The following is a 12,063-nucleotide window of genomic DNA, read 5'->3' as shown; positions in this document are numbered from 1 at the left end:
CTGATTTTTTGAGTACAAAAGATTTGCAACCTTTACTAAAAGCTTGCCAAATTTCATGATGATACATTAAAAAATCTGATTTTTTGAGTACAAAAGATTTGCAACCTTTACTAAAAGCTTGCCAAATTTCATGATGATACATTAAGTATTGCAGTATGTATACCTTAATGGTTTCATGTTGGTTACAAGGTCATGTAAAATACATGCCCTAGTGTCCATAGGGTTAAACGTGAAAATTTTTAAAGACTATGAAAATCAAGAACTGTAACAAACTCTACAGTTGTGATGTCATAAAGCTCTGTGAAACCTATAACACCACCTAACTATAAAAAAGTAATTTCATGATAAAATTCTAGGGAAGCTATGGTACTAGAAAATTATGGAAGACCAATGTTATAAAACTCTAGGAATGCGTGTGTGTGTGAAACTATAGTTTTAATATTAAGAAACTAGGGAAGATTGGACATCACAATACTAAAGTAGTAATGCACCATAAAAATTACACAGTTGTGACATTAAGTAACTTTAGAGGGTGATGAGACATTATAACATACAGATGTATCACAAATCTACAAATAATTACAGTACCTTAACTTCTCAATGAACTGTAACAACTGAGTTAGCTGGGAAAACAGATACATCTTGTATTTCAACTGAGATGCCTGTGGTCACGGGTCAAAGGCCATGTCATCGCATTTATAGACTCGCATTCAAAATTTTATTGAACTACTATTTTATGAATGTATGTCAATAAGTTTGGTATCAAATTGTCAATTATAATTCAAATTTTAGTATTATAAATTAGTTAATTTCTTAATTTAAAAGTAAACATTTAAAAAAATCCTAAATATTTTATGTGTTATGTTGAATGCAGCATTGGTTCAAATTAGATGTTTATGATGTCCAAATATAAATGATGTTTTTGATTGTAAGATAGTGTTGAGTGGTGATTATTGGTGCTGAGGAAAGACTAATTTTGGATAGTGTGATGAACTTTATCCACTTGGAGAGGATGTTTCAGGTCTATATGGAGATATTTGCTAACAGTCTTCAAACAAACTCGAGTACAAAGCTCGTTACACTGTTCAAGCTGACGATGGTGTTCTTATTTCAAAAGTTAGTTATAGAACTTACTTAGCTTAAAAAAAAATGCAACTACATGTATTTAACTGCTACATTTCCTTTTCTTGCTACCCCACAAATGTTGTGCCATAAATCTTGAGTCATGTTTTTGTTTATGTGAAATGTACAATTGTCTTGTTTTTCTTCAATTCTGTAATTATGGAGTTTCACCAAGTACCAATGGTTTCAAGTATCAATTTTTATTTTGAAATTTTTGAAAAACAGCTGGTCATTGATTTCTTCAAGTTTAATGTCACAAACAATATGTATATCAAATATGACAGGGCAGTTATTCTAATTGGTTTCTTGTTTTCAGACTTTCTTAATCTAAAAGTTAAAGTTGAATAAATGTTTAGAAATGTTTCTTTTATACATAGTTTTTAAATTTTGCAGTAAACTTATATGCATGTTTATTGGTAAAAGTATGTTTTTCAGTACATCTTTGCAGTTAAAAGTAATTATTTTAACATAAACAGTTCTCAGGATACATCAGTCAAGTAACCAAGATTTGGAGCTATGTTCATTGATTATTTGTACAGCTCTGTTATTTCTGTCATATCTAGATTGTTAATGTAAAAATTATATCTAAATTACTGATATTGACAAGCTAGAATATAAGAACCTCCTATCTCTTCTATTTTCTGAAATATTAAGAAATTTATTGAATCAACCAAGGTGGCCCCACCCACCTCTTACACCTACTTCGCCCATTGACATGTGTATAACCAATCGAAAACTCACAATGTCCCCCTAGTGGTTTTCTCAGCTTCTGCAAAGTATTTGCATGGGAAGCTCTTCCTTTTCATGCTAGATTCCAAGTGGTAAGGTAAAACATTAGTGAGCTCAAAAAATAATATTTTGTAAACCCAAATACAACTTAGTTACTAAGCTTGATTAATTAAAGTGGACTTCTGTGGTATTGATATAGTAATTTGAGATTTTGATATTTCAAAATGCATATATAAAACCTAAAAAATTTTTTTGTTTTACATCCTCCACGTGCAAAGTTTGATAAGGCTTAGCAATTTACGGCAATCAGCAAATGAGTATAAAGTTGGTAAGTAGAAGAGATCATTGTTTTCTATACTTCTTTATTTACTGTTCTATGTTTAAGATAAATAACTGAAATTAAAGAACTTATTTGGAAATAGTAATGTTATATATACATATGTAATGTATTATAACTGAAATGTGACTGTATTTTACAAAGTATTGGTCCACTAGAACAAAGTCAAGGCAGGTCATTTTGTAAAGGCCAGTTTTATATTCTTGGATACGTTAACATGAGTGCACATGCACCACATCATTGCTACTTCTGTAATGTTAGTCAGACACAACTGAAAAGTCAATAAAATAAAAATGATAAATATACATTGATATATAAAGTTACAAAATTTAAGCAATTTAGTCTAAACATTTATGTTTTTATGTTTTAATTTGTAGTCATTCTAGAATGAAAAAAGCATAACTTATATCTATTTCCCAATTTTATATGGTGGTTACGAGGTTGGTCAAATCAACCAAACCTATACAGAGATACAATAGTGAAAATAACATATAAAATATTAATTTTTTTCTAAAAAAAACGTTTGATAATTGTCTAGAGGTTATAAAGATTTTGCATGTGAAATTTGAAAATTTTCCGATGTATAAAAGTATTTTTAATCTTAAAATCAAAATTACTTTGCAAGTTGGATGGTCAACATTCAAAAAGAAATAATGCATGAGAAAAACATTGCTTAATAAATCTTAAACTTAATAAAAAAAATCTGATATTTTGCATACGAAGGCCTTGTAATGTTTACTGATAATCTGCCAAAGTTCGTGAAGATACCCTTTCTGTATTAAAAGTTATAGCATTAAAACTAAAACAAGCACAAAATGGTTACGAGGTCAATCACTGGGGCTGAGCCTGTAGTGAGAGAGTTAAAAGATACATCTGGTATTTCTAATCGATGCATGACTTAAAATCCCATTTATTATTTCAAATATGATCTGGGTCAACATATACAACATATAATGTTTCAACTGTGATGCTCCATCAAAAATGCACATATGAGACATATTTCTGTAAGAGAACAATTAATCTAAACCAGCTGATGATCACCTCATAGACTTACTATGATTATGTTTCATTTCAGCAATTTCTTGCTCATGAAGGCTCCTCAGCCTTTGGACTTCACGCTCAAGAGAATTAATTCGATTGGTAAGATTGTCCACTTGTCCAGCTTTCTCTACCAGCATTCTCAACTATTATAACAAAGAAAATAAATGATTTAATAACAAGAAATAGACACAGTACACTTATAAAAAATTTTTACTCATATTATAAACCATTATGCTTCAAATATTCTTCTTTAGATCTTAAACTTTAATAAACCAGTATTAAATAATTTTCTGAGAAAAATATGTATTTATAAATGCTAACTTAAACATTAATAAATGTACATATCGATCATTTATCAAGTAAATGGAGTATATATTTACTATAAGAATGATCATATCATGTACAGATTGTTTCTGTTATCACTTATACAAGTACTCTTACTGAAATATATCAATAAGTAAATGCATAATTAATATAAACAAAGTAATTTGGAAAATTAAGGTTGAATCTAATTTGGTAGTGTTGCACACAGAAATATACAAACAAGGTTAAATAGGTAACAAGATGTTTCTTTAAAAAAAAGTGACAATTTGAAACTTGCTGGATTTTCGAATGTTTCAGAACATATAAATGCTATCATCAGTAATCCAAAAGATTAATAATATATGATAAATAAATACCATGAAAAAATATTGTATGCAATTTGTTTTGCAGTTGTTTTAACATACCATACTTCAGTCAATATATTTATGTTATTTATGAAATGTTCAAAGTGAAAGCTTTCGTATTTAATTAGTAATGTTACCCAAGTTTAAAAAAAAAAAAGACTACTCTCTGTGTTTCCCCATTCCATATTTTGATAGGTACAAAATATTTTGTGAATTTATGAAGAAAAAAAAACAAATCTGAGGTTTGATTTTTGAAAACAAACTATAAACCTGTTGTAAATCAGGGCTTCCTTATGAACGATGTTTTTTGTTTTTCTTTCACTGACAAGGATAAATTGGCCCTTATGGAGAATATTTAGGTTATCTTATATACGTATGAGTACCCGTTCTAGCGAACAGAAACCTAGCTCTATTCCCCCCCCATCATCCCTCCTCAAATATTAAAATTCCAAACATAAATATGTATGTAACATTATGCTTTAATGTAAATGTAATATATTTTTATGAATGTGATACTGTATTCACATTATGACACTGATGTATGGAATATACTATAAACAAATGCAATATTGTACCTTATAATGTATAAAAAAATATCCACTTCCAGATAAGGAAGCATCCGAAGAAAAAAGTAGAATACAATTCTTACACTGACTTGACTTTAATTTCAACATGCACAATAAGTATTATAATTTAAGCCTTACTCTTTTCACGTAGTCTATTTTATGGCAGACGGCATAATTTTATTTTATAGGCTAGACCTACTGTTTGCTTTTTTACACACGACATTCTAATTCTGTATACATTTATTTTGTGTGTGAGGTTGAATATATGACATATTAGTAGATGTATAGTTAATGAGCTATAACTAAATAGGCCTATAATGCTATGTTCTAAATTAAATGTTAACTCAAACTTGTATTAATATAAAAGTGACTAAAATGTAAAAATTAGAAACTTATTATGTAACTCGATACAGTAATGTAAGCTACACATTCACCGAGTGATTTACATCTTGTGTATCAAGATTCTTAGTTAGACATGGGACAAAGGGAAATAAAACAATAAAATTAAGTACAAACAGATGTATATTGTTACAAACTTTTAAATATTTAGGATAAACAAGCGTAGTATCCATTTACAATTTGCAGTCATTATAGAATGAAAAATGGGGTAATTTGGATTTATTTTGTATGTTTTTATGTCAAATCGAACAAGTCTGTATAGTTAGGGTAGAGAAAACAACAGATAAGATATCAAATTTCACTGAAAAAAAACTTTGATATCTATTTAGGAGGTTTTATAGATTACACACATGAAATTTGAAATATTTCAGATGAAGTATTTTTAATCTTAACATGAAAAACATTTTGCACTCAGAGCAATCAAAACTCAGTCTCCATATATTCACAGGTTTTTATTAAAAATACTTAATTGAAAAATATGATTTCTCGTGTATAAAAGACTTGTGATATTTCCTGAAAGCTTGCCAAATTTCGTGAAAATACACAAAATATGTTAAAGGTTATAGTACTGAAACTCTGATGGTCACTTTAGGGTTATGAACTTGGTCAAATAATGTCTTTTTTATAGCAAAGCCACATCAAGCTATCTGCTGTGTCCATTGAGGGGAATCAAACCCCTGATTTTAGCATTGTAAATCCATAGACTTACTACTGTCCCACCAGGGGACCTATTGAATTGACCAAGTCTGTAGTGAGAGGGTTAATATAATGTTCATCATTCATACTGAAGAATTCAGAATTTTTTGATACTCTTATTATTTCTGATTTTAATTTAAGAAACTGCTTAACCAACCAATAATTTAGAAAGTTTCATAGCTATACCAACTTAAGTATTTACTTCAATGTTATAAAGCATTTCATTCTTTATGTCATATTTATAATTTTAAATATTTTTAAGTTTATAATATGCTATAAACAGAATTCTAGTACAGTCAAAAAGTTACTTCACCTAGATAAAAAACTTGAAAGTGCTTTATTCTCATTTTTAGTGACTGGTATTTAGTATGGAAAGTGAATACTGTTCTACCATTCCTTAAATATTTTCCAATAAAAATATAATTATTTTAAATGATCAAAATACTTACATTTTTGAGAAGGAAATTTTAAGTAAAAGACAGAACAATATATAAGTACATCTAAACATCTTGAGTAAACTTAACATATAATGTGTAAAATATACTTTTTCATTAATAAAACAACTAAAATAACAGATGGCAAGTTTCAAACGACAACCAGCTCATTATTATGATTCCTATGAAGCTATTAGTAGTTCTCCTTATGCATTTTTAAACAAGAGCAGTGATTCACATTTGTAAATCTATAAAACATTCATTACCTAATCTTCCTTAAATGCCAAAAATTAGTTTTAAGCCAGCAATATTAACTCGCAAAGTGTTTTAACATATACTCAAAAAATAAGATTGTTCATTACTTTATATGATTTCAAAGAACTTCCAGCTATATTGACTATGAAATATTGTCAAAACTAGAAGCTATAAGCATTTTTCTCAACTTCCAACTATATTGACTATGAAATATTGTCAAAACTAGAAGCTATAAGCATTTTTCTCATCAACTTCCAGCTATATTGACTATGAAATATTGTCAAAACTAGAAGCCATAAGCATTTTTCTCATCAACCAAATGATAATTGTTAATGTGCTAAACTCAGCCTGAATAATTCAATTTATTTATAAAATTATTTTATTAACACTTGATTTAGTTCTGAACATAACATCTAACTAATAAGGTTGACTTCATTACTAAGTGAGTTTGTAATTTCATTGTTTTAAAGCCCACAGCAAAATTTCAAAAGTAATATGGAAAAAGATAACTCACAAATAAAATTTCAAAATATTGATTATATAACCTGAAGTTAAATTTATACAAACTGAGCAACTAAATAAATCAAAGACTCCACATATTAATTTTAATTGAACAATACATACCTCAGAAGGTGGTATATTTGAGTCTTTCATTCCAAACATCTCTGAGTTTCTATCCACTGAAGATGTAGCTTCTTTACATACATGAAATTAAATGTTAACAAAATAAAATTTCTGTATTTTGACAAGGAAAAAAATAAGATTGCTTAAGATACATGACAACCACATCTGTGCTTAAAACATTTCTGAAAACAACCAAAATGACATAATTGTACCAAAACCAAAATCTTGAAAAATCCAAAAGAAATTTTAAACTTCTTTTTCTTTTACTTTTCTTGTAAAAATCATTCCGACAGATAATAAAATAAAAAAAGAAAAACGTTTTCTAAACATCACAAAAATTAGCAATGGGCTTTAAACCTGATTTTTCTAAGTAAAACTATTAAAATAACATGAAAGTTGTATAATATTTATTTTACTGTGTAATTGATACTTATATAATTAAACAATCAAGTTTGATGGACTTAGATAGAAAAAACAACCAAATATGAAATAAATTCCAAAAGATCAAAATTCTCTTTCATGATGTCAGAAAAACATGTAGATTCAAGAAGTCTTGATACAAAATGATGAAAACACTATGACCCAAGCGCTTTCGAAAGGCGAACCTTTCTTCTTCAGGGGCAAACTGGGAATGGTGATGTAATCAATTCAGTGATATATAAAAGTAGATGAGTGATGTCATGAAGGTCATCCAATTTTCCGGGAAATGTTTAGTATATTTTTCCATGTACTGTTGTAAGTGTTTCATTTCCAGTTCAATGTAGCCGGTGACGAGAACATTATGTAAAAAGGTGTTAGGGATATTTGAGAATTGGTTAAATATATATATATATATAACTATACTTAAGTGTTTAAGTAAAATAAAGATGACACATAGAAACTGACTAAAAAAGAGATGTTAAGCTAATCAATTTATACAAACAGGTATGGAAAAATTACCTTAAATAAATAATAAATTTTAGGAAAGTTAGGGTTCATGCTACATGAAAGAAATAAAGAATAAAAATTATTTTTCTGACAGATATGAAACCAATGATTGGAGATCACTGATTCCAGGATCAAGATTAACTCCAAAAGGTCAAACAGTGTTTAGATTAGTGACCTAATAAGCTCCTTTTATTTCTCTATCAGCTTTAGTTTTGAATACTGTTTCAACACCGATCAGAGTAACATCATTAATGGAATGACCAGGTTGGTTAAAGTGTTAAGCAACAGGGTGATCTTTTTTTGGTGTTAATAGAAGACTTATGGTTGTTAAAAATATCACTAAGAGTTGTTTGTATATGTCCTACATACTGGTGACTGCATTTTTTACACCATACAAGGTAAATGGTGTTTAGTGTTACACAAGTGATTTCTTTAAATATTTTAAACTTTCTTTCGTTGTGCTTGTCAGAAAACGAGTCAGTAGTTTTTATGAACTTGCAGGTTTGACAAAGAGCATTATTTCATGGATGACAACCATTTTTTGGTGGGATGTAATTCACTTTTGTTGTTAGGCTTTTCGGTCTATCTATCGATTTTGGTATATTTATATCCTCTCAACATGAAACAAATGGTGAATCACTCAACTTCAGCAGAAAACAACTATTTCAAAAACTTATAAAACTCACTGAAAAACACACACAGGTCATTGTCAACATACCAAGTCGCTAGTGCATAACATAAAAAAATGAAACATACCTCAATCTCTAGCACTAAAAGTACCAATCACAGTGGGAGTACATGATCAGAATTTCTGAAACAAGTGGCAATAGATCCTTGAAAATACCTACTTAGAACTCATGTAATAGCCCCTTCTAACATAAAACATTCATGCACTCAGATCATAAATACGTGTTAAAATCATGGACATAGAACTTCCAACATAACGGTATCCCTTGTATTTAATGGCATCCAAAAACAAAGGAATACAGATTAACTTGAGACACCAGGATCAGCCTAAAAGAAATCAAGCAAAGTATGGCATCTTCTAACAAGTGAGAATCCAAGAAAACAAAGTTCAGTAGCAAAAGCAAATCATGTGTTCCAGGCAACAGTACACAACATAATCAAGAAGAATCTCCATCTAGAAAAGGAAAACAAGTCACATTTATACAAGTTGTTTCCACAACATATCCATTCAACTGTCACATACCTCAAATAGCTGAAGAATAAAACAGCTATTCATGGTATTTCGTGTGGGAGCATACTGGTCAAGTTGCCAGATGCAGTGCTTAGGGATTTCTGTGGGATCAGACTGTTGAAACAGCCATTGGAATATTGTTGTTTTTGTACACTAGAAGGGTTATAAAAAGTATGCAGTGAAGAGTGATTTGTTTTGGACATAACAGCTTTATGACAAAGCCTTTTGGGATGGAAATATGCTGCAGGACTATTGTCAAGATGCATGGTCATCAGATAGAGCATGACTGAGTATGGTGACATTAGGCTGTAATCATGTGATGAGGCTTCAAAATACTTCAATATAATATATTCAACTTTCTATAGTCAAAAGAACCTCTAGTTTTTGATGACTACCTTCAAACATGAGAAAAGAAATGTGATTCTAATGTAAACAAAAACAAAAGTAGATAAAAGTAGAAGATTAATATCATCAACCAATGAATTTGAATATTCAGTGAAGGATTAAAGTTTTCATTTTAAGGCAAATTTACTTATACTATTGTGGAAACAATTTTCTTATCTGCCTTTAAGCTTACAAATATCTGATATGTATCATTCAGCTACGAAATGTGCAAGGAGCCATGAGAATGCTTACGTAATTAAATACACAAAGAAGATGGAGACTCATGCTAAAACAATCAGGATTGAGATTTTCTTGTTCATATTAAAATTTACTGACCTAAAGCTTATTTATGCTATCAGAAACTTCTCATATGAACTACTTTATGATTCAGAGTATTTTTATGAGCTAAAAACCTTTGTTCAAAGTCAACAAGCAGAGACACATTTGATTAAGCTTGCAATGCAAGTAAAAGAAATTCATAACAACTCACCTTTCGAATTTGTATCATTTGATAAATCATCGGTTCCTTTGGCATTTGATGGAAGTTTTTGTTGTGATTTTTTGCCTTGAATTTTTTTACTATAGGCATAATCATCTGGTTCTCTGTTATTTTGTGCTACGACCTTAGACTTATTCAAACATGTTTTTCTAACATTTCTTCTCTGCTTTTGCACAGTAATTGGTGTATTATTATTCACAACATTAATTTTAACATCTTTATTTTTGGCATCATTTGAAATCTTTCTTAATTTGTTGCTTTCTGGTCTGTTCTTGTTGTGCTCCAAAAGCTTGGAAGACCTACTAGAGAATTTTCCTTCCACTTTCTCAGACTCATCATTACTACATTCATTCACACCATCTTCATCTATGACAAGGTCACCACCTACTAATTCATCATCAGAATCATCTCTCTCTTTTCTATTGCCAGTTTTTACAGATGATGATTTGGAAATTTCAGAAACACTGCTTTTCTGACTATTCTGAACAGACAAACTGGTTTTGTTTCTACCTTCATGGGATTTAATAGTTTCATTTTCCACCTCTGACTCTTGTTTTAACCTTTTAGAAGCTAGATGCTCTTCTACCTCCTGGGCATATTTTCCAGGACATCCTCTTTTTTTTGGTGAATTTACTTCTGGAGTTTTCAATGTAGGTGTTGATGTTAATGATGATTTTGTCTGCTGTGAGCATTTCTTAGGACGTCCCCTTTTTTTTGGAGAGTCTGTATCTGGAGCTATGTTAGAAGGTGATGGCAATGAAGGTGATTTTATCTGTTGTGTGTATTTCCTGGGGCGCCCCCTTTTTCTTACTGTATCAGATTCTGAAGCACTTTCCACAGGCGATAACAGAGAACCTTCGGTTTTAACTGAATGAGAATACTCCTGTTTGATTTCACTTTTCTCCTCTAAAATAAATTAGACAAAAACATTAACAAGCAAAATAAATGGTTATTACAAAGAATACAACAAACAGTATTAAAATATATTCTTCTGTTATAAGTGAATCAAAACAGTTAAAACAAATGCATCACCAAACTATGCTGCCTGATTTTTTATGTTAGTGTTAGTAAATATATATGCAAGCTTCTGATTGAAGAATATATGTTTGTAAAAAATAATAATAATAAAATTGATTACAGTATTTAAGGAAAAGTTAACATTTTCCTTATATGAAAATATATTTCCAATAGATACTTACCTCCAAACACATAGTAGCTATCTTCCTCAGCATGTCTACCACATAAATTTGCATGTCATTAGCCTTGAGGCAACTCCCACCATATTTCACATGATTTTACATGAATTGCACCACAGCATGATGTCATCATGCAACCAAACTCCTCCACCAATAGAAAAAGGACACACCTCCATGTGCACTAACTTCCCTTATGCAGTTACACTCACAAATCTTCACTCTTTGAAGAGGCAAGTAATAAAATGTGCACCAGAAGTAGGGAAAATGGGCAAGAATCTGTGAGGAGGCAAGTAACTGTCACAAATACATTTTCAGTTAAGGAAAATGTTAACTTCCAAGATGATAACTCACTACTTCTCATAGATTAGCTAGAATCCCATGCTGGTGAAGAGACTAGTGCAAAATTTACCCAGATGAGCACCCTTCAGAAAGCATCTGAAGGATGCCTAAGGGGTGTGATACCCAATGACACATACATGAGAGACCACATCTCATCTTATCCAGGGTATACTCTTGACCCATATAGAAAAAGAGAAAAGACATAGAAGTCAAATTTGTGTTGCAGGGATGGGTGGAATTAGAACATGACCATCCAAATACTTGCACACTAGTTGTCAGACAGCCAATATGTGTAGTGTGGTTGGGACTCGTTCAGACCATACCTTGTGTGCTCATCTCAACTCTACCATCAGACTCTACAAAACTGACAACAGTTGTAACAGGAGAGCACATGTAATAAGTATCTATGCTCACCTCAACTCTACAATCAGACTCTACAGGACTGACAACAGTTGTGGGAGGAGAGCACATCTAATAAGTATCTGTTCTCACCTCAACTCTACTGTCAGACTACAACTGCAAGAGGGGGCACATTGTTATGTAATATGGATACTTGTGTATGCCACAACTCTACCATCAGGTTCTATGGGACTAACACAGGCTTATATAGTGTGGTCACATCAACTCTACCATCAGGTTCTATGGGACT

General features: G+C 30.6%; 1 protein-coding gene across 1 annotated transcript in view; it reads right to left on the bottom strand.

The window, feature by feature from the left end:
- LOC106462471 (protein kinase C-binding protein 1-like) overlaps positions 1–12,063 on the bottom strand; it is an 82,587-nt gene that overhangs the window by 28,760 nt on the left and 41,764 nt on the right. Inside the window, exons 13-15 of the mRNA XM_022389744.1 lie at positions 9,871–10,785; positions 6,872–6,942; positions 3,243–3,372 (exon numbers count right to left, since the gene is read on the bottom strand). Of these exons, the coding sequence (XP_022245452.1) occupies positions 3,243–3,372; positions 6,872–6,942; positions 9,871–10,785 (1,116 nt within the window). The remainder of the gene's footprint in view (positions 1–3,242; positions 3,373–6,871; positions 6,943–9,870; positions 10,786–12,063) is intronic.

The sequence above is a fragment of the Limulus polyphemus genome, unplaced genomic scaffold (assembly GCF_000517525.1).
Source record: "Limulus polyphemus unplaced genomic scaffold, Limulus_polyphemus-2.1.2 Scaffold1176, whole genome shotgun sequence".
NCBI lineage: Eukaryota > Metazoa > Arthropoda > Merostomata > Xiphosura > Limulidae > Limulus > Limulus polyphemus.
This window is presented reverse-complemented; position numbering and strand designations above follow the sequence as displayed.